The 24,512-nt window shown below is 36.5% G+C and overlaps 1 protein-coding gene across 5 annotated transcripts; it reads right to left on the reverse strand.

Annotated features, from left to right (window-relative positions):
- Positions 1-4,203: 4,203 nt before the first annotated feature.
- TUBD1 (tubulin delta 1) lies at positions 4,204-24,453 on the reverse strand. Of its 5 annotated transcripts, none has more exons than XM_015599393.2 (9): positions 24,186-24,362; positions 23,153-23,368; positions 21,418-21,565; positions 20,417-20,633; positions 19,419-19,650; positions 16,112-16,276; positions 9,283-9,330; positions 7,703-7,886; positions 4,204-6,138 (listed from the first exon to the last, which is right to left on the reverse strand). In XM_015599393.2, exons 2-9 carry the CDS (start codon positions 23,322-23,324, stop codon positions 6,030-6,032), a joined length of 1,275 nt encoding a protein of 424 aa, XP_015454879.1. In that variant the 5' UTR covers positions 23,325-23,368; positions 24,186-24,362; the 3' UTR covers positions 4,204-6,029. The 5 variants fall into 5 exon arrangements, with proteins under 5 accessions (XP_015454879.1, XP_006924961.1, XP_024897322.1 ...); XM_006924899.3 differs by having other exon boundaries at positions 9,205-9,330; positions 24,186-24,360; XM_025041554.1 differs by lacking the exon at positions 24,186-24,362 and adding an exon at positions 24,375-24,453 and having other exon boundaries at positions 5,952-6,138; positions 9,205-9,330.
- Positions 24,454-24,512: the final 59 nt, after the last annotated feature.

Below are 24,512 nucleotides of genomic sequence, written 5' to 3' on the forward strand. Positions count from 1 at the left end.
AAACAGGCAGGCGGGATCACTAGGCATGTCTCTGATCTATCTATATCTCAGGTCAGAGTTAGACTGCTTCAGCCCTGTCCTTACTAAACAAAATTAAACATTACCCTATAGACAAATCTGTGTTTTTCATAACATGTAATGGTCATTTCTGTCTGCCTTGGCTACTACAGCACATAAAGGGTACAGGGGGCTCAGCCATGTGAAAATAAAACATGGCTATGAATGAGAAAGAGGGCTCTCCAAACAACGAATCTGCCAGCCAAGTGATCTTGGGACTTCTCCAAAGAATTTTAATAGGATGCTGGGCCATGAGGGGCCACATCTAGACCTGATGGAGAATACTTCACCTCACTTGGTGATGCTGGACTTGAGCTGCAGTGACTGGATGAGACTTTGGGCTGCCACCCTGAGAAGGGGACATTGCAGGTAAATCAGTTACCAGAGTTCTGCTGCTTCAGCCCCCGGAACCTGCACTGAACACAATTTCCAGTCCTGGTAATAAGAAAAGCAGAAGCCTGTTAACACGTATTTCATCTTCGCAAACAGCTGGTTTAGAGATTGATCTGTCCTCAGTGCAAAAAGCAACTTTTGAAGAACCATTTCCAAATGTCAGCAACCATGTTAATTCAGATTAAATTGTTCCTGTGTCAAGTCTGCAAGAAAATTCTTCAAATGAGGTTCTTTCAAATACATCAGTAATATATTATTAGAGCATCACCAGGAACTAGACAAGTGAAAAGTAAAAGTGTTATTATAAAGAAGTATTCTCTTCCTAAAGATATTTCTCAAGGCACCAAACAGTATCTCTATCTGCCACTGACACTTCAAGCACCATTGGATCTGCTGAATCATGTAGAAGTGGCAGAGTATCTTGCACAGTAGTGTGTACCTGTTGCAGAGCCTTCTCTTGTTCTGAGACACCACCCCCCGCCCCACCCACTTCAAAACCAGAAGTTTTTAGGTCACTTGGTAAATGGGCTGGAGTAGTATACTCAAGTAAGGAATATGTTGACTCCAAAATCTAAGTTGGCCACTAGGCATTGTGCCTGTTTTTAAGGTTGTAGGAGGGGCCAGATGCAGCAACTTATCCTTTACCTTAGGAGACATATCTCTCATTTCACGGAGGTGGAAAGAAAGCAATTCCACTTCCTGGAACCTGAAGACCCAGCAATTCCACTCCCAGGAATATATCCAACTATGATGTGCATATGTGTTCATCAGAAGATGTAATTACAATGTTCATAGCAGCACTCGATAATAGCCCCAAACTGGAAACTGTCCAAAAGCCCATCAGGTATATTCATTCACCAAAGTGCTTTATAGCAGGGAGAACTAACAGTAGTATACAGTTACATGCACAAATATTGATGAATCTCACATAAGGAGCCAGACACGAGTACATTTATTATTAACATTTAATACAAAACTACGCAAAACTAAACTATGATGGAAATCACCATAGTGGATGTCCTTGTAGGGGACAGAGTATTAACTGGAAAGGGTAATGAGAGGGGACTGTAGGGTGCTGGTAGTCTTCTGTTTTATTATCTGTATACTGGTTATGTTGGTGCATTGTTTATGAAAACCCATCAAGCTGTACACAATACACATATGTGTACTTTTCTGTGTGTACGCTATACAATAAAAAGTTAAAAATTGAAAATAAAAAAAAGGTTGGGGGAGGCAGGGGGGACAGTGTAGACAAGGAATGGCCAAACTCCAGGCTTGGAATTCCAGAACAAGTAGTTTAGATTTTAGGCAAGGATTTCAAAACAAAGGCAATTCTCCATTCTCTTAATATATTGTTTGAATTTATATTTCTTCAATGGCTTTTAATTATGTAAAGATGGCCTCAGAAACAAAATATTTTAAATTATATTTCCAGGTTCCCTAGTTTCATCTAATAGTGAGATCTTTTGCTAACATGGGAGCTTTAATGGTTTCACTGGGTGCCTGTAGTTTTGCAGCTTTACATCTTTTCCATAGTATTTTAGACATTAATATTAATCAGTTCAGTAAACATGGAGTTTCTGCCATGATCCAGGCATGTGATTTGCAGCAAAGAATAAACCAAATGGTGAACTCCTTAAGGCAGGGGCCAGGTTTAACTCATTTTTAAAATCTCCCTTTACTAATGGTGTTTTTCCTTGCAGGTGTTCAATGGATGTTTGCTGAATTAAGCTCACATCCTGTCTCTTTCATACTGTTCACATGAGCCAAGCTTAAGCAAAGGCCTCTTTTTTTTCAAAAAGGAAACAGGTATCCTTTGCCTCATATCATGATTCTTACTATCATGTTCCTATGACCTCTCTCACCCAGTAAGGACAAGCTTTGTTCAACTCGTTTCTCCAGTTCCCAGGACTTTGCTCCTGAAATGTCTGGAATTGCCCTTTCCAATAGAAACATAATGCAAACCACATATCTAATTTTTAAAATTTTAGTAGCTACATTTTTTAAATCTAAAAAGAAACAGGTATGCCAGTTTAAATAATTTATTTAACCTAATATGTCCAAACTGTCATTTCAACAATTAATATTAATATTTTACATTCTTTTATTCATATTGTCTTCGAAATCCAATGTGTATTTTACACTTACAGCACCAGCCGCATGAGGCTAACGGCTACGTTAGTGGGCAGCATGGGTATAAAATCTTTGAACTTTTGTGTACGTACCATGTAAATAATTAAATTGAAATAGAAGAAGAGAGCCATAAAAGTAAACATCTTATTGGCTCCATCATTGGCAAAGGAGATAAATTTAGGTAAGATGGAATTATTTGCTAGGTGACATGTAATTTAGCTTACTGTTTCTTTCTAAACTATTCTTGTAAGCTGTCAGATTTTTCATCATCAGTAAAGTCCATAATTCGAAAACCAGCAAGTCTTTTTTAGAAATGTTTCTAAGCTATTAGAAGTTCTTTTGGGCATCATTAGTTTCCCCAACTCTCCTTTTCATCTCTTTCTGCTTCACTGGCTCCCTAGAATCTAAATGATTCGGATTTTCTATCTTTACTCTCTCCTTTGAATGCCATATCTTGTCTAACACTGACCCCACACTGTGTTCCCCAGAAACTTGAAATATTTACATTGTTTTATCTTAAATCCTTGTGCAAGCATTCTTGCTAGTGGAAATGGAATTCCACTTACTAATAAGGCTGATATTGTATCATCTGAAACATTTCAGGGTACAGGAGTAGTAAATTATTTAATTAAAAATGTAAAGACAAGTTCTTTAGCTCACATTCCTAAAATTCAGAGGAAACAATGTGATTGATACAGATTAGCAAATATCTCTTACATTAACTGATTAGTTGCCGAAAATGACAAGTTAGTTGGCAAAGCCATATTTAGTAGGTAGGTAAACAACAAAGAGTTGACTGCCAAACCCTGGGCTCATGGGGGAGAGAATACTGAAATAGGAACATATGGAACACATTTTTAAAAATTCTAGAGAAGAATTCAAGTGTGATAAGCATGGTGGTCAGAAGAATCAGTGGTATGTACATTTCAGAGTAGATTCTGCAGAGCCAGTGAGGAGATATTTCAGACAAATTTAACGCCTAGGTTAGAGCTCCCAGTTCATTGTTCTTTCCCATATACCACCACATCTTTCTTGTAAAAAAGTTGAATGTGGACATGGGCAAGATAATAAGCAATAATTAGGAAATTAGAATTGCAGCACCAGACATCGTAAGCGTCTTCATTTAAGACTGTATGGTATTGATCTCTATATCTTTAATATTTTGTTCAGTGCCTAGCACTGAACAGATAGATATTGGTTGAATGAATGAATTGACTGAGAACAGTGAACTGTGGCACACTTACTGAGTTCTAAGTGACAGGTTAAGTAAAGGAGAAAGATGTTGCAGATCGGATAGTATCGGGAGGGGAGAACCCAAAGCTAGAAGCAAGAGGAAGTGATGGGAAGAAACAGGTTTTAGAGTTTAGAGTTCTTGAGGAAAACACAAATCGGGGAGAGTGAAAAGGATTGAAAATAAAAAGTCTGAATTACACTGTACTCACTACCTATAGGAGTGCATCCTGGCTCCGTGGGATAATGTCTGAGTGAAAATAGTACTCCAGTTACCCAGTAATCTAAGCAATGACATGTTCAAAGTTTCCGGATCTGTATGCCTAGGAAGTGACGATTCTGATGTTGTCCTGGCTGATTAGCCATTTTGTGCACACAAATCAAAGTACATTTCCAATGCCACCCTTTATCTTGAAGTTTGGAATCAGCTTCTTTGTGTTAATTTTCAAGTTAAAATTCCAACTCTAACAGCAAAAATTTTATATTATTCCAAATAGACAAGAACAGATTTTCCATGTAAACGTTTAAAACAACTTTGTAAATATTTAGGTGTTCACACATATCAAATAATGGGAGATACCATGATCACGAAGGTGGTTTTCCCAGGTCGAGGCTTATCCATTGCACTCAAATAATATAGTTGTGGATCATAAAAAGGGTCAACTCACATCAGTGAATGGACCCAGAGCTCTGCCTAATTGGGTTTACTTTCAATATTCACCTGCCATTGATTCCATGAGTTGCCAAATTAGAAATAGACTTGTCCCTAAGGTACTTCATGGTACCTTGCTCAAATATAAAATGATTTCAAACTTATGACTTTGTTGAAGCTTAACTTTTTAGCAAGTTTCCTCATAATCAGCTTAACCCCTGGGGAGGTCATTCAGTTACAGATCTTCAATAATGCTGGTTTCGTTTGGTGGCTGTAGTCTTTGGATCTCTTCAATGCTAAACAATTACTTTTAACTTTATTTTATAAAAATTATGATCTAATTATTTTTCAAGTAGACTTGGGTTAACAAAATGCAGCAGTGGGGTGTGCCTTTTAGCAGCTGAACAGACCACTTTTTACATTCTTTAGAAATAAGATATGGTTCAGTATTTTAAATCATAGCAACAGTTGATAAGAAAAACAGCAAAAAAGGTAATCATTTCCATATGGAAAGAAAAGGAAGAACCAGTGAAGCTGTGAACTGTCTTTGTTCCAAATAAAAATAAGTCACCACTGGTAGATTTGGCAGAAAGGGCAAGCAAATGTTCCTATTTGTTTTCCATTTTACGTTTGTTAATATATTGCATGTGATGTCTTTAACTGAAATACACCACTCCCCTCAAATTCAGCTGCCAATTTCCAAGTGTGTTTTGTCCTTCTGAGTGAAACCTGAGTGTGCCAATTTCATCAAGCACAGTATTTCCTTCGTGATAATTTTCTCAACTTAGTGAAATATTGGTGAAAGCTCTTAACGCCTTTTACTGAAAATCATATAACCTTCTTTCACATCAGCTAAATACCTATAAGTAATTTTAAAGCACTAAAATCAGTTTCTGCCTTCGTATTCTAAGGTCTAAGAGAAAACTGACCCAATTTTCTTATGCCCAAAAAGTTGAAGAAAAGCAAATGAAGTAACATTTACTTATTTTCTTTAGTATTTAAACATGATGTACATTTATTAACAAAATCCTGAAATTTATATTTAAGTAGTTGCTTAAAGTGGAAAATCTTACCTGTTATAGAATATTCAAGAGAGGTTCACACTATAGAGTTTAACAACAGCTCCCTCTTGTGGTTCAAAGCATTCATTTCAGAGATGAATACATTTATATACAGAATTGCAATTTCTTAGCTTAAAATTGTGCTGCGAAAGTTTAGCTCATATTTAGTGAATCCTTTTTGGAATAGAGAAGGAAGAGTTAGGAATTTAGGGACAAAACAGAATATTCCCTTTTTGAGATAGTTCCAGAGTTCTAACACCTCAGCAAAGTATTTCCAAAGTTCTTATAGAAGCACCAATTTTTTTCTTACAAATGAAAATACCAAGTAGATGTTTTCATTGAAAACATGCTATTTTCTCCATTTAAAAGGTTTTCCTCCTGTTCTGTGGGCATAGTATACAGAAGGAATCAGCATATTACTTTGTCGTTTGAAACCTTATAGGGAAAGCAATATGGAAAATATTTTAGTCCAAAAATGATGTAAGGTACTTTTCCCCCTTTGTTCAAAATCGGAGGTTGCAGTAACTGGCAATAACCTGTTCTAACAGTGTGAAACTGTCCAAAAAGTCCTCTTCTTCAATTCCAAATTTTGTGTACTGATGAATGTAGGCTCTGGTAAAAGAAACAAAATGTAAAATAAAAAAATCTCAGGCAAATGAATAATTCATAAAAATCATACAATAAATATGCCTTCCCCAGCTCATGAACATTTTAAGATGAGAGAATTTCTTAAGTTTTATACTTGCTTCAAAGATTAGCAAACTTTCAAAGTTTATGCAGGCTGCCTGTCTTTTTAGCACCCAAGAGAATGACAAAAAGCAGCACATAGGAAAAAGAAGCAGGTTCAGATTTGGTTGTCCACCTAGCACATAATCAACACCCTAAAGGAGGTGATGGGGTTTAATATAAACCCTGAAAAGTGCCTGAGAAGTTTTATGTAAAGCTTGAAACTGTAGAAACACATTAATCCAGTACTAGGAATAAGGTGAAGCCTTCCAAGTGTTTTTCAGACAACACTTAATTTGCAGTTATGCCAGGTTTTCTTGATACCTCTACCCCTGCAAAATGTTCTGAGGCAGGAGACTCGTGTTAAAATGCATAGCAAGGCAGACATAAATTAAGTTGATGTAATAATGGCTACTATCATTTAATGAGTGGAAAGAGAATGTATACCAGAAAAGGGCAGAGTTCACGGTCCTGAGGAGTAGGGGTCTTAGACTGGCCATGTGCAGGATGGGGGGCCATTAGGAATCCTACCTAATCCAAGTAGAGGCATTGTCCAATCATTTGAGGAATTTTGCTTCGACATTAATTAATTGTGGCAGAGGTCAGGAAACCTGATAATACATTTCTTTGTATCAAGTGGAGTTGAACGTGTAGGATTTCTTACTGAGCAAGATTAGGATCTCTTCCATTCTTCTAAGGATCTTGTTTTGGAAAACTATCTTATTGTCCCTGCCTTGTAATGAAATTTCTACTATACTCTCATTTCATTTAGAAATTACTCATTTAATCAACAATCATAATATCAAAAAATTATTAAGCATTAACTAGTCAGGTATTTTTACATGATTATCTCATTTAATCCTCACTACAGATCCTCTCAGTTTGGACGCATTGTACCAATCAGGAAATGAAGCCTGAAGTAACACGACTACAGTTTCATACCTACAAAGTGGGGGCCATGCTTATTCCATGCTATAGACTGAATGTCTATATTCCCCCCAAATTCACATGTTGGAATCCTAACCCCCAAGGTGCTGGTATTATAGATGAGGCCTTTAGGCGGTGATTAGGTCATGAGGGTGGAGCTCTTGTGAATGGGATTCGTGCCCATCTAAAAGAGGACCATGAAAGCTCTTTTGCCTTTTCTGCCATTTGAGGACAGAGGGAAAAGACACCACCCATGAACCAGTAAGTGGGTCTTCTCCAGACATCAAAACATCTGGCAAATTAAGTGTTGTCTGAAAAACACTTGCTCAGCACCTTAATCTTAGACTTCCCAATCTCCAGAAATGTGAGAAGTAAATTTCTGTTCTTTATAAGCTACCTACCCAGTCTCTGCTATTTTTGTTATAGCATCCCAAATAGACCAAAGACACTCCAAATTCTGCTTTGTGTTTTAACATTGTATTATCTAAGGTTAGAAAGATTTATAGATTTATCTTTTACTTACTTTGAAGCAAACATATTCCATGCTTTGCCCACAATCATATCAAGTGGTTTAACTAAGAACTGGCTATTGCTGACCAACGCTGCAGACTTTTCATATTTGCTAAAGGCTCGCTGGGTTTTCCACACACTGAAAGCATTGTCAGGCTCTAACCAGGAAGTATAGAGAGCTGGATCTTTAAATCCCCCTAGAGTAAAATAACATAAGCCATTGTTAACAGAATAAATCATTAATTTTGGAAACAAATTAATAAAGGAATATTTTCTTATCCATTTCACCAAAAATCTCCTTTTATTTTGCTTTTTTAAAACTAGCTTTATATTGCTTTTGGATAAATGATTCATATTCATCATTAAATAGAAGGAATAATTCACATTTAGAAAATTTTATTACAAAGAAAATTTAAGTCAGCTGAACAGATGAAATGCCACTATGCAGAAATAATGACCATGAATAGTTTGCTGACTCTCTTGTGTAATTTTACATACATGCTCTTCTGTAGTCTGCATTTTTCATTTACCAGTATGTTGTGAACTACTTTTCTATTATAATAATATCACTCATATTTAAAGGCTCCTTACATGAATATGCCATAATTTATTTAACACATTTCCTACTGTTTGGACATTTAGGTTATTTCCACATATTTGTTAGTGTGAAAGATACTGCAATGACTGTCAATGTAAGAACACTTCTATGCACCTGTGTCGTTTGCTGTGGGTAAGTTTTTAGAAGTTAGATTATATATCCTTTTATTCTCATTTTAAAATCTACGATGAAGACTATGAAGAAAGTACACCATCTGATCGACTTGAAGTGACCTCTTTTTAATTGTTACTAGTTTTTTTTTTTATCTAAGGGGTATTATCAGAACTAGATTGTTTGGTTTTCTTTATAGCCAATTTGATATTGCTGAAATCACCAAATAAGGATAATATAAACCTAGACACTTGTCAAGAGTATTGCTCTTTCAACTTTGTGAAAATGTTGTAACAAAATACTTGGCAAAGATAACATTAGTTGTCTCACAATACCTGTTCTCTTCTTTAGTAAACAAATTCCAAAATTTTAACTGTGCTCATGGTCACCATTGCAGCTAAGTGTAGCACATAATGATTCAGTTCCAGTCAAAGGGATATAAATACAAGTGTGGTGTGTGACCCTAGGAGAAGGAGGTATGCCTTCTTTGCTTATTCCTGTGTGATTTGATGGCTGAAACTCAAACACATGTCTTAGACTAAAAGGAGGAAGCCACAAGGTAAGGACAACAGAGCAACCATATTCAGGAAGAAAGAATTAAACTTGTATCTTGTTTAAACCACTTCTATTTTGGTGTTCAGTCACATACTAACTGATAAAATGGTTACATTTTGCTACTAAAACATACAGTTATTATTTTCCTTTCTCTAAAAATAAATTCGGGGACGTTTTTCTCCTTTTTTATCATGTGTACCATGGATATGTGCCAAATGTACATCTTAATTTTCACTTTAACTTCTGCTCACCCAGATCCGCACTGTGCACACTTTTCCCACGAAGGATAACTAAGTTAGCAATGGAAGTGTTAAAATGGAGCTCCTTACTGAGAGTAGGAAGTCCTGATACAGGAGGCCGTACATGCCAATTGATACCTACCAAAAGAAAAAAAGCAAGAGACTTTATAAATGGCTTTGAACAAGAGAAATGTGTATAATGGTATGTGCATTTTATATGTATTTTTATTTGATAACTAAAAGTTTGTTGTTGTTTTTTTGTCCGATGAAAGTTTAAAAAAATCCTTATCCAGTAGACCTAAAGTAATCCAAACTACTCAGTCCTGAGAAAGGCATGAAATATTCTTCATTGACTATTAAAGGATAGGGGTAGGTGCATGGAATTCAACTCAGCAATAAAAAGAAAGTAACTCCTGATACACATAACAACATGGATAAATCTCAAAAGCATTATGCTGAGTGAAATAAGCCTGACTCAAAAGATTACATATTGTATGATTCCATTTATAGAACTAGAAAAGGCAAAACCATAGGAATAAAATTCAGATCAGTAGTTGCTAGGGACTAGGGGTAGAGGGAAGAGAATGCCTACTAAGGGTATGAAGGAACTTTCTGAGATGATGGAAATACTCTATCTCAATTGTGGTAATGGTTACACACTGTATGTTTGTCAGAATTGACAGGACTATACGCCTAAAATGGGTGAAGTTTATATACCATTATGAACAAACTAACAAAAAACATACAAAAATGTTAAGGAATGTAGAAACATAAAACCAAAATAGGATTGCAAATTGACTAGTCATGTAGAAATATCAAGAAAATATTCTTAAATTATACATAGGATAGGGATAAAATTCAGTGTGCAGTAACAGATGGATTTTCAGCAAAAATGGAAATACAACAAATCAAAAGTTTTGGTATGCTGAACTCAATAAGACAAGGCTAATTTAAAAATTGGAAAGGTATTTGAATAAAAATTTCGCCAATGAAGATTAACAGATGACTAATAAGCACATGAAAAAATTCTCAACAATACTGTCATTAGGAAAATACAAATTGAAACCACAAGAAGACACTACTGTACATCTATTAGAATGGCTACACTCAAAAAGACTCACAATATCAGATGTTGGCAAAGATGTGGAAAAACCGAAACCCTCTTAAACTGCTTGTGGGAATGTAAAATGGTGCAGCCACTACGGAAAAGAGTTTAGCAGTTATTTAAAAGGTTAAACATAGACTTATCCTTCAACCTAGCAATGAGTCTCCTAGGTATATATGCAAGAGACGGAAAACATATGTCCACACAAAGACTTATATGTGAATGTTCTTAGTGGCATTATTCATAATAGTCACAAAGTGAAAACAATCTTAATGTCCATCAACTGTTGGACATATAAACAAAGTGTGACATATCCATTCGATGGAATACTATTCAACAGTACAAAGGACTGAACTAGTGACATATGCTACAACATGGATAAACCTTAAAAATGCTATGTTAAATGAAAGAAGTCAGACACAAAAGACTATATAGTATATAATTCCACTTATATGAAATGTCCAAAATAGGCAAATCTAAAGAGACAAAACGCACATCAGTGGTTGGTTGGGGCTAGGAATAAAAATGGAAATTGAATGCAAATGGATATAGGAACTTTTTTGGAGTGGCAGAAATGTTCTAAAACTGGATTGTGATAATAGTTGCACAACTACAAATTTACTAAAAAAATCATTGAACTGTACTCATAATAGGTGAAGTATATGATATATAAATTATACTTCAATAAAACCATTAAAAATGACATGCAAAAAAATATATCACATGCTGTCAAAGCTCTATTTGTTAGATAATTCTTCACTCTATATTACTAAAAAATAAAGGTAATCAACTCTAAAAGTTTCAAAAAGAAAAAAAAGAAAAGAAGCCAATCCAAAGTTGGGCCCTTGAAAAACTGATGTTCAAAAAATAAAAAAGAAAAATTAAGTAAATAAAATTTAAAATGGGAGAGGAAGTAACAAAGAAGGCATTATCAAAAATAAAAATAGTAGGGGGGAGCGGGGAGGAGTGAGGTGGATGGGGTAGAAGGGGTCAAATATGTGGTAACATTAAAGAAATAAAAATAAATTAATTAAAAATAAATCCCAGATGGGTTAAAATTTAAATATTAAACATAAAACGATAAAAAATACTGGGAAACAATAGAGAATATTTTTATATCTTTGGAGTAGGCAAGGCTCAGAATCTATAAAGGAAGATTTATAGCTTTGCTTGCATAAAAATGTAAAACTTCCATATGGTGAAAAACATCACACGAAAGACAAAAATGATGGACAGAAATGTTTGTAATTCATGCAACAAAAATAGGGTATAAATCCATAATATTACATTTCCTTCCAAGATACCATTGATTATAAGAAAAAATATTATCAATTAAATTATTCACTTCTATTATTAAATTTTATACTTATTTAAAGAGTTCTTTTAGAGTAAATTAGGTTTAGATTTTAAATATATATACTTATATATAACTAAATCAATTAGTTAAGGTTTTCCTAAAATGTCTTCACATTCAATGACTATTACTTTTTGACACAGCATTAATCATGCCTGTATTCTCACACATTATCCTCTGTGCCTCCAGAACATCAGCAATACAGCATTCTTTAAGGGAATCCATGAAAACACTGTTATTAGCTCTTAAATTGGCTTTGCAATCATGTAGAGCACATTCACCTTTGACTCCTGCTTAAGAAACGTTGCTAAACTTGTCAGTTTATCATGATGACTGCCTCATCTCTACCCTAGCAGAAAACGAAGGGTTTATTTTCTTGAGAAGATATGACGGAGGGTCTCTGGTCTGGAGAACACCAGGCAGAGGTAAGGGTAGGGTACACACTGAAACCAGAGAGATCAAGTGAAAACCAGGAAAAACATGATCACTGGGGCTTTGTCTAAACCCTCCGAGCAGAATATCCAACATTGGAGACAGGCAAAGAGAATACCCAGGATGACAAATGTACATTGGCTATAGAGAGTAAGAAATCCACACTGAAGCAAGTCAGAAGACTCTAGGAGTGATTTCTTAAAGAAGATGAAACTGATAGAATACTTCAATATATCGAGAAAAAATTTAGACAAGTAGAAAAATAATTAGGGTTGAATAATTGACAGTACATAGAAAAACTAAGCAAACAAGAAAACAAGGCAATTATTAACTCCGAAGAAAATTTAAAAAATTATACAGGAAAAGAAAAGTAATCACAGGATACTACAGGGCTCAGCTGTGACTAGCATTTATTTGGTCTTGATCGTGTAAAGCTGGATATTGCTTTAACCCAGTGATGACACTACTATATTGGACTGATGACAAGACAGAAGGGTGTCTTGTCTGTAGGCCTTAGGGGCCAGTGTTGGGGGAAAAAGATCTAAATCATAACTCTACAGTGGGAAGTAAATAGGTAATACCTAAATAACTGAAAAAGCAATGAACGGCAACAAATAGTTGAAAACAGTCAAAGAACCAGCAAAAGAATTTTGAAAAATGGTTGCCTCTGGAAAGGAGAAAATAGAGGAAGGTTATGGACTAATAGTTTTAACAAACAGCTTTGTAGAATTGACTTTTTAATCTATGTGCATATAATAAATTAAGGCACATATATAGTAAGTAGAAAACTGTAGCTATTAAAGTGAATAAGGCATGTCTAAATGTGCTGAATTGGAGGCCACAAAATATTATGTTGAAAAAAAGTTATGGAAAAAGATACATACAATGTGATGCCAGTTTCATTTTTAAAATGTCTTTTTATAGAGAGCTTTAGAACTGACTCTATTCTTACATGCATGAATTAATCCAAACTAGAAAAACAAATCTACTAATAAAATTTAAAAAAATATTTTAAATAAAACATAAAAATAAATAAACAAGTATATTATAATTGTTTGATTCAGAGGGGCAAGCGAAAAGCCCTGAAAAATTATTCCCAGGCCTTACATTTTAATCAAGAAACTGCCAGCACATGCCCTGATGAATTGTTAGGGACCAACGACTCCTGCATGCTTTTCATTTACCCATTTTTTTAAAAGGAGTGTCTACCAGTTACCCTATGCCTGTTCTACCAGGATCTGTTGGGGCCAGCTGGGAGGAACTGTACTCAAAGAGCTGTACTCAAGAACTCTCACCTGAGAAGTATAAATCCACACCCAGACTTGCTTCTAGATGACAGGATCCTGCACTTTAGGCTAATGTGCTAATGGGACATAGCTTTTGGGGTCCTTGGGAGGAGTTAAATATATTCTGCATATGGGAGGACATGACTCATCAGGCAACAGAGGACAGAGAATGGTAGCTGGCCTCCAAGATGAACCTCAATGATCCTTGCCTCCTGGTATTCAGGCCCTTGTGTGGTCTCCCACATGGGATAGGGCTAACCTTAAAAATCAAAAGGATGGTGCAGAAATGATGGTGTGTGACCTCCATAGCTAGGTCATCAAAGGCAATGTAATTTCTGCCTGGTTCTCTCTTAGATCACTCATTCTTCCTGTTGCTAGGACCTAGGGAAACAAGTCAGTCGCTGATGGCAATATGAATGCGGTCAATCTTCATATAGAGGAGTCTGAAAACATCTGATGAGATTTAAAACTACATTCTTCAACCTGATGAGTGATGTGTGTGTGTGTGTGTGTGTGTGTATTCATTCATATATATTCACATGCATATATACAAACATTTATATGTTCAAAGCTCCATTTAGAACTGTGAAAAAATATTAATATCTTAAAGTTCTGCATGGGAGCCCAGGGCAGCACGCCTCACACTACCCTGAGGAATACTGTGATCCTTGAGATGTTAACAGGTATTGCTAGGAAAAAAGAGACATACTGTAACCAAAAATTTCAGGAAGCATTTAAGATATGAACTATCTCCAAACCTCAGGCACTACAATCTAAAATTGTAAAAATAAGGTATTACAAATAAATGTAGAGGAAATCCACTTCCACAGTATTGAAACCTAAGTTAGTATAATTTGTGGTAAAATACATGCTGCAAAAATAATATGAAGTAGTCATTTCCAGTTAAACATGACAGACTGAATATATCAGTTTACTGCCACTCTCTCCTCAAAGCTCACTAACAAGATAATACAGAGATTGTAAAAAAGACATAAGCAAGAAAAAAGGGAATGGGAGAGGAGATAATGGCAACAAAATTTTAGAAGCTGGAAAGCAAATGAACCAGTGGTTAGCAACTTAGCAACCAGGGAAAGCTGAAACTTCTGTCCACAGTGGAGGACCTGGAAGCAGGCCAGGCACTTCTAAAAAAACGAAGAAACAAGAGGATTTGCTAAAAACCTGAGAAGCAGTGAGAGCCACAGACCCTTCCCATTCCCTGCAGCAGGAGGGGCGCACCCCTCCATTCTGAAAGGTTTGTGCTCAGGAAAGGCTAAACTCGGCAACACTACGTGCTGGGCCACTGTTCCAGGCTCTGAAGAGATAGCATTAAACAAAATAGATAAAAACCCCTGTCTTTGTAAAGCTTACATTCTACCAAGATAAAACTTCCACACTAAGGAATCCCAGAATGCTAGAAACAAAGAGAAAAACCCTAAAAGATTCACGAGAGAACAAAACAGGATTAGGAATCAGACTGACACAGGACTTCTCAACAGTAACACTGGAAGCTGGAAGATAATAGAGCAATGCTTTCAAAATGCTAAGTAAAAATGATTCCCAACTTCAAATTCTGTACCTGGCCAAACTATCAATGTGCTGTAAGGGCAGAATAATTACATTTGCAGCCTTAAAATTTTTACCTTCCTTGTACTCTTAGGAAGCTCATGGAGGGTATGGTATAGAAATATGGGGAATAAACCAGGAGAGAGAAAGATATCAAACCTAGGAAACGAGATAGAATACAGAATTAGGCAGAAATGCCAGTGCTGGTTGCTTATCAAGCCAGGAGAGCAACCAGTGCAGACTGAACAGGAGGATGAAGGTCTCCTAAAGGGACATCGCCAAGCAGATAATGAAAGTATTAGATTACTTGATGGGCTTGAACATGTTAAGGGATTCATTTTTATGGAAAAGTTTAGGGATAGATTATTGACAGGTACATAGAATATTGACCAAATAAATATAATTTAACTCTAGGAGGAAAAAATAAACTGTACCTGAAATAAAATATAATCTGTGTATATAGTACCTGGCTCAACTGTGAATAATATTTACATAGCTTAAGTAATTCAAACACCGAAAAGCGATCTAACCCCAAAGTGTGTGTGTGTGTGTGTAGAGGAGGTATAAGAAGATTCAACCCTCAGTTTTCACATTTAGAAGGCAACCGATAATTTCTAAACCTGGAAAATAAAACAAATAATAGCATAAGTAAGATATTTAGAAATATAGAGGCGAATACCAGAAGAAACAGCTAAAAACGTTGAAAGCGGGGCATCGGTTGGGCAGTGGAGAAGTGTAGGACAGACTGCTGTTTTCCTCATTACAAATTCATGCAGGACTTTTCTAAAAAATAGAGATATAATACACATACAACGAAATGTATGTAAACATAAAATCTATAAAAATTTTATGTTTATAAATTCAAATCTGTAAAAATTAAAACAGATTTAAGCATGTACTTAGATGAATTCTGACTTGATTTTTTAAAACTATGTTCATCTATTACTTTGATAAAAATAAAATAAAAACAAATGTCACACTCATCAAATTTTTTTGGGAAATGACATTGTGAAAATGTGACTGAGAAGGCCTGTGATATACTGGTTAGTTTTTGCACGAACCTCCCTGGGCAGAAGAAGGGACCATTATTTCAACTGGCCCAAGCCAGTTTTTACTGAGAACTTTAGTTAAGGCATTTTTCCCAGCTTGTGGGCTACGTATTTTTAAAATACCCTTTACCTTCTTCCATTTTCGCATTTGAAATGAGCATCTGTCTCAAATGCTTGAGGAGGCCAGCCCAAGTAAATGTGCTGTACGCCAGTGAGTTCTCAGACATTTGAGGAATGTTACGAATACCCAGCATCTTGAATTCAGGATGGGGAACTAAATTCTCCATTAAGTCTCCTGTAAAGAAAAAAAAAACCTGAACTAAATATTTTAATTCCACATTGTTTCTGTTGGCCTGTACACAACCATGATATGATGGTCTTTGGGTGTTTTCTCCTCTAAGTCTAGAATTGCTTAAATTTTAAAATGTAAATAAAATTTCAGAGACAATGTCTATTACAGACTACGTATTTGCTTAATTTTTGGCACCTATTTTAGCATGAGTGAGAATCCACACTTTGCCAAAAAGGAAACAAGAATTTACAAGCCAAGTAACCAGAACTATGAATATTTAGCTAAACCCCAGGAAAACAAAGTAAGCATGAGAGTTAATATGTTTTTGTTGTCATTCTGTGTTCACTAAATATTCCTTTAGAAAATTTCCTAGATCTCACATTTATTTTATCTAGTTAAATGATAATCAGAACCTATTTACATCAAACTGTACTAGAGAAGAAGACAGGATTAGTAATTCTTGAAGGCAGGAATATGTCTGCCTTTAGAAATCTGTATTTGTAATGAAACAAAATTAAGGAGAAAGGCTAATTTATTTTGCATTCAGAGCTGTTTTATATATTTAAAGAAAATACATAGAGAGGAAAAAACATATTACCATAACATGAAAGATAAATTTAACGATAACATTGAGTGCAAACTCATATACTATGGCCTAATGAAAAGAACCAATTTTGATATAACATCTATGAATTGCTGTGCAAATGATCTTACAGCTAGTGGAGTTTCCTCTAAGCATAAGAATCCTTTTCTGTAATATACCTAGAGCTGATTTTATTGCATAGCACTAACAAACAAACGAAAGTCAGCAAATGGTGTTTAAAGCCATGGAACTAGGTCAGTCATCTGAGAAGAGGGCCCAAAACTAACATTTTGAGTTTGGGAAAAGGAGGAGGAGCTGAAAAAGGAGGAAAAGAGGGGAACAAAAAAAGTAGTCTTGGAGATAGGAGGAAAATCAGGAGAGGGGGTGTCACCAAAGACAAAGAGGAAACTTGGAAGACAAGAGGTAAGCCATGTCACATTCTACTGAGAGGTTGATGGAAATGAGGGCAGTAAAGTATCCACTGAATTTGGCAATGTGGACATGCCTGTGACTTTAAAAAGCAATTTCAGAAACGAGATGGGGAAAAACTAGATCAGTATGGGCTGAGGAGCAAATAGATGGTGAGGAAATGAAGACAGCTAGGATAGACAGCCCTTTGAGGATAGTTATTCTAAATAATAGACAAACGGTACAATCAATAGAGGTGATGTCAAGACAGCATTTTTCCAGCGTGAGAGATGCCAAAAAGTAGTTGTAAGGGGAGTAAGCCATGAAAGAGGCATAAATTAATGATGTGGGAGGATGAGAGATGAGTGAGGAATTAAGTCCCTGAGAAGGGATAAGTTATGGGTCCCAGAACCCACGTGAGAAGTTGGCTTTTAATAGGAGCAGGACTTCTCCCACTGTGAAACAAGGCGAAATGCAAATGTGGGCCTAGTGCAGTAAAATTTGTAGAGATGGTGGTAGGAGTCAAGGGAGCTCCCATCTAATTAACCACCTCTATTTTCTTAGTACAGTTCAGTGAGATAAAGCCATCACAGCCTCTCCAGGGAATGACTGCACCAGTCTTCAGATGCAACCTCCAAACAGCTCTCAACAGGCAGTGCGGTGGACCTTTTCAAGAGTAAGAGTGATTATGTCACCAACCTGCTTAAAATCTTTCAATGGCTTTCCCCTATGCTTAGGTTGATGAGGAAGGCCTTTAAATGGCTTACAAGGATCTGCAAGTTCTGCCCATGCTCACCACTCTAGCCTCAGATTCCAATCATCTCCTACATCACTCTCTGTGCTCCAATGATACTGGATTGCTCTCTGGTTTTGATATGCTACGCTTACTTTAGCCACATGGCCTTTGCACGTGCTATTCTCTCTGCACACCTTATTCCCATCTCCTTCCCTTTGCTTAGTCAACTCCAAATCCTCATCCAGCTCCTGGCTTGAGTCTTATTCCCTGCCCCCTCTACGTCTGGTTCTTTCAAGACACATTCTCTTGGAACTGTTCTCCTTCCCCTCAGAGCATTTAACTCAGTTTTTAGTTATATATTCTTAGTGTAATTATTTGTTTAATGTCTCTCCTTCACAGTAAACACGACATCTGCATTGGCTTCCCAATGGATGCCCAACATTTAGCATAGTGCCTGGTTCCTGGCAGGCAGTCAATAAATATTAGTTGAATGAACAGATGTACGATATGGTAAGTATGGTGAAATGTACAGAAATGAACAAGACGCAGGTCTGCAAATTAGTGGGGAGTACAAAACATGCACATGACAGAATCCCTCTCTAAAGAAACACGTGGTGCTAGTTACAGTGGCACTATCTGGGAAGGGGTGGGAGAAAGACTAGAACAAGGCTGGTTTGCCTCGTATTTGTACACAATATTAATTGAGAGATATTGTTACCCTGAACCAATGTCAGAGAGATAGGGAAGAAGGGGAAGAATACTGACAGATGGCGCCTACAAGTCTGAGCCTACTGATGAGATATGAGGACAGTAGGAGAAATCAGGTGACAGGAATTGAGGAAGACAGGGTAGGGGAAAGAAGACAGGAAAAAAATGGTAGATCCATTCAGAACATGCTGAATTTGAAGAAGCAGAAGGCAACTAAGAAAACTGGGACTGGTACTATTTGGAAAAGAGATTAGGACTAGGGGGCATAAATTATGGAGTTGTTTAGATCTAGATGATTTGAATTGATAAGGCACCACTTGCTGAATAAGCTGAAAAAAGAATAGTGGGTTTCTTTATGGAGTGATGAAAATGATAGTTGAATAACTTTGTGAATATGCTGAAAAAGAAAACCCTTAAATGGGTGAATTGTATGGTATGTGAATTATATCTCAAAGTTTTTATAAAAAAAAAAAGAAAGAATCTTGAAGAATGGAGTCAATGTGTATCTACCACTCTTTTGAGAAACTTAGTAACTTCTCAAAACTTTTCAATAAGACAGTTCAGAGAGCTAAGCAGCTCTTTAGGAAGGTTGCTGAGATGAGGGGGACCCAAGTGTATCTTCAGGCAGAGGGGAGGAGTCTATGAAAGATAACTTTGAGGCTTTCAGAACATAAGACTTTACTACAAATAACATAGAGGAGGACAAATACCTAAAGGATTTCTTCTGTAGTGAAATGAGCCTTCCACACTATAAGTCGGCTGGAACACACTTCCCAGCTGATGGGCGAGGACTTGATTTATATCGCTAAAGGAGATCTGCTTGATATTCATCAGTTTCGCACAGATCTTATGAACAGCATCATTCTCATGAACAAGGAGGGCGTCTGAAGATCGGTACAAGTGAGAAAGAGTCAAAATGGAGTTGTAGTTCTGAACAATAACCTGGAGAGAAAAAGGTCAGAAATAAGAAAGGCAGGAGAGAACAGCGGTTAACGGGGTAGATTTTTTAAAGGGCATCTTGCCTGAGATCAAATCTTGCTCTGTCACCTTTTAGCTATATGATCTTGGAAAAGTTATTTAATCTCTCTATGCCTCAGTTTCCTCATTTGTAAAGTGGGAATAACAATTATACCAGCCTCCTAGAGTTGTAAAAGTTAATGATAGAATGCAAATAAAGAACTTAGAACAGTGCCCTGTATATAGTAAGGTTTCAATAAATGGTAACCACTACTATTATACTTTATTCCTAAATCATTTCCTATAGTGACTTATCGCACCTTTTTTTTTTTTTTTTTATTTCTCCCACTAGGTTGGTCAACAGGAAGTTGGCCTAGGTAGAAATTTCCTCTTAATAGAAAGAAACGAAAAGTCTCTGAAGGTTGGCAATGGCATGCTGAACCTCAACATGAGGTCAAAGTCCCTGCTTTACATACTGTCGCCAGAGCCAGAGAGACTAACCCAGGAATGGGTTCTTAAGAAGAAATGCACAATTGCCTTCTTTGGAATTTTTAAAAACAAGGACACTTCATTTGTTTGAAAAAGTTTAAGCAAAGTTAAATGAATTGTTTATGCAATTACCAGACGGTATAATCACTCCTGACGTAGTAGTTTAACATTTCCAAAGAAAGGGTCAGATCAATCTTTTACCTACATTGATTTTAACTGCAAAGAATACGAAATATAAAAATTTCAATTAATGTGTTCGTACCTCACCAGTTCCATAAGGCCATATAATCTGATTCATTTTCAAAGAGTTGGAGTACTGATCTTGTAAATTCTGTGTAACGAAGGCTCCTAACCCTGATCCTGTGCCCCCAGCCATACTCATTATGATGAAAAAACCACTTAATGAGTCACATTTTTCCACTTCTTTCTGAATTAGGTTCATTATAGATTCTTCATGCCTGGGTCCATGAACAGAGTAACTATGCAATGCAAAAAGAACAGATACAAACACCTTTAAATTTAACCAGACAGATGTAAAGTAGAAAGATATAGGATAGAGAAGGCTTTTTAAACCTATGAAAGTGAACTCTCATGAAAAGCACATAATTTAAAATATACAAGTTAAAAATATCTAACAGGTAAATAGGACTGCTAAGAGAGTGAATTTACTGGGTACAGAAATTCCTTTTTATAGGCCATTCATTTAGCAATAGACTTCAATTACCAGGTAGTCCTGTTAGTTTATGATACAACATAATCAATTCTCATAACAATACTCCTAAAGCAGTGGTTCTTGAACTTTGCTGCACATTACAATCACCTAGAGAAGCTCCGAAGAATCTCAACATTTGGGCTCATCCCAAACCAATTAACTCAAAATTTCTTGAATTGAGCCCTAAGCACTCAAATTTTCCAAAGAACACCAGGAAATACTACTGCCTTGTTGTATTCCTTATTAGCTGGAATATCTGCCAGATAAAGATATTATATTGATAATAAGTTAGCTGGCAGAACAACAGTGAAGAAGTGAAAAATTCTGCTGCAAGAGATCTTTGGTTTTATTACCTGTACCTGAAGCACAGACATACATGAGATGGAATGAAAGTTTCTTTTGGGTGAAGTCACACCCTAAATTTTAAAACAGCAATTTTAAGACTATGTGCTCAGTATACCAATTGTGTAGCTGTAACTACACTCTATTAATTGACTATGTATGAAACTACATTGAATATGACTATGAAATTCGTGATGAATTAGTCTTACCCGTATGCCCAGTTATTTCCAGAACCTTGTTTTTGACAGAAGCATGAATGTTGGCCATATTTCCATCTGCCAGACTGGGCAGCCTTTGATAGTGTTTGATTGATAACTTTAGGTTCCATGTCAACAAGTACAGCTCGGGCAATTGGAACTGGAGAGGGGAAAAAAAAATCAAAAGAAAAATATTTCATATTTCTTATTTGGGTTAACACAAAGCATAAACTTCTAAGTCCAAAACAAAAAACAAAACAAAACAAAAAAAACAAAGGTTAAGGATAGAAAGGTCCATCATACTGCTTAGAAACTGAGGTGGGCAGCTGCAGGTATATATAGATGTTTCATAATGCCTAGCATTCTGCTAAGCAAGATGAATCAGTGTGGGCTAAAATGATCACAGGGTCAGGTCTACAAACATCTGCTGAATGCTTACAATGTGCCATGTACTGTGCTGGGAACATAGAGATGAAGACCACATCAATCTAGCTCTAGAAGGATAGTGGGAGAAATGAAACACATCAACGCTTAGTCACTGTATCATGTGATATGACCCATAACAAATCCACACCAACAGAGTAGCATATTCAGAGGGACAAAATACCCTGACAGAACAAGCAGTTTAGGATTGTTGAAGCACAAGATGGAGAACAAGGAGGTAGAAAAAGTGATGAATGGGAATGAAAAACAGGCAGGGCTCAGATCTTGGAAGTTCTTGTATGCAATCAAAACTTGAAATTTATCTTTTAGGTAATGTGAAACCATTGAAAATGTTCAAGCAGGGGAAGAATAGTCAGACATCTTTTTTGATATAGCAGTGTGGAAGATAGATGTGATAGATACAAGAGTCTAGACAAGGAAACTCAGGAGGAGTGTTTTGAAACAGTCCATGTGAGAGAAGACTACAGCCAGAACTAAGGCAATGACAGTGAAGATGGAACGGAGAGAAGAATTTCAAGAGATATGTAGCTGATAAATTAAGCATATCTTGATGTCTGATGGTATGTGGGCAGTGAGAGCCCAAGAGGCTCTTTAAAGGAAAGATAATGAATGCTCTTGGGTATGGAGATGTTGAGTTTGAGGTACACATGGGAGATACAGGTGGAGATGTCCACTAAATCAGTCTGCAGCTTGGAAGAGAGGCTAGGCTAGAGATTTGAAAGTCATGGTGTAAAAGATGTAGCAAATTACAAGAGTAATTAAAATTGCCCAGAGAGAACTATACAAGTGAGGACAGAGTAGAGCCTGAGATGCAACCACCGGAGAAGAAAAGTTCAGACACTAAGGAAAAGGAGTTTCAGGGAGGGCGTTTTATAGTTAATGTTATCAAACCCCACAAAAAAGTTAAGTGAATTAAGAAAAGAAAAATAGTCATTGGATCTGGTAATTAGGAAATCATTGGGAACGTTTCCTAGAGCAGCTTTAGTGGTTTAGGGCAGAAGCAGGATTACAGTTGGTTAAAGAGGGTTCTCCTTTGGGAACCTTAGATGAGAAGGCAAAGAGGTAAGAAAGAAGGAAAAAGCTATAGTCAAAAGATAAGTTTTGTTTGTTGTTAGATTGGCAAGATCTGAGCATGCTCTTGTGCTGAGAGGCAAAGGTTGTTAACATAGAAACAAAGGGTCAAGAACAAAAGTCATTCCCTACTAAAATGGGAAGGGACTGGGTTCAGACATCATGTGGATGGCCTGGACTTGAAGTGGTTGGTTACATCACAGTGAAGGAGAGGGCCGTGGACCACACGTACCTCCATTTTCTTCCTCACTGAAGAATCTTTCTTTGCAAGATGCCTGATAGGCCTCATTCTCTCTTTTAGAGCAGAGTCCCTGGTGATAGTGTGCATCACTAAATAAAGCATCGAACACTTCAAAACCAATCTGATTGCCACACTGACCAAGTTGCAGTGTTACTATTGACATGCTGAGACACACTCTAGGCCTATTTCCTCAAAAAATTGAGCAACCTGTAATAAAAAAATATAGACTTTGAGAACCACTACATTACTACTAAAGAATAAAATGCAATATGTGTTTATATCAATAAAAATACATAATTTTAAAATATCATATATGTATATGGTGTTATAGATGAAATAGTTATGTTGTCTAAGGAGCCAATCATTCAAGCAAGTTGTTCTCTTTCTCTATATGGTTTTTGGATTTAATATACCCAAATCCACTTATACAAAGCTCAATAGTTTCCAGAATCTGATTTGTATTCACTATTTTCCTATATACACATTTAAAACAAAATAAAGCAAAATGAATGAAAGAATTAACAGTATATACTTCTCACCACAGGGACACATAGAACGCAGAAGTTAGCTCAGCAATTGTACATTTAGTTAATGTTAATTTTCTATTTTCCAAATAATGGCTTTCTCCACCAAATCACCTTTCTGCCCTGGTAACTACAGTTAACACTTTTAAGAAAGACTTTGTATTTAGTTTAGGTAGGACAGCAAGGAAAAGCCTGGAAAAACTAGACCAGATGAAATACTAGAGCAAGTCTTCATTATTTTTTAACAATGAAAAGAGACAATTTTTGGTAAATACCTCACACCACGTCTATGCAGTAGTGGAAAGAGCAGTGGCTTGTGAACCATACTCTGTACTTGAAATTGTCAGCCCAACAAACTGGGTATCACTATTCTCATTTTATTGATAAGGAAACTGAGGCTCTGAAGGCTATGTGACTTTCGCAAGGCCACTGAACTAGTAACTATCAAAGCCAAGACTCTCCCTTTCCCCACCAACCCTAGGAGTTCCCCATTAACTCACTGACAACCCCAAGACCAGCCGTTTCTGTCCCGTTCAAACGTCAGAGAGCGATTATGCGCATGCTCACTTTCAACTCCCAAAAAGCTAGGGAGAACGAATGCGCATGTTCCACAAATGAAGAGTTATGTTGTGTTTTTTTTTTCCTATTCAGAAAGGTTAATTACGCATGTTCAATTTCAATTTATCAACCTCAGATACGGTACGCATGCTCACTGTCCATCAAAAGCTTTAGCTGACAATGCGCATGGTCTAGCTTCCAGGAGAGGCTTCGGCTGGGGTTCTGCGCATGTTTCCGCCAGCACCTGGCTCTCGGCGATAGTTCTACGC

The sequence above is a fragment of the Pteropus alecto genome, unplaced genomic scaffold (genome assembly GCF_000325575.1).
Source record: "Pteropus alecto unplaced genomic scaffold, ASM32557v1 scaffold98, whole genome shotgun sequence".
NCBI lineage: Eukaryota > Metazoa > Chordata > Mammalia > Chiroptera > Pteropodidae > Pteropus > Pteropus alecto.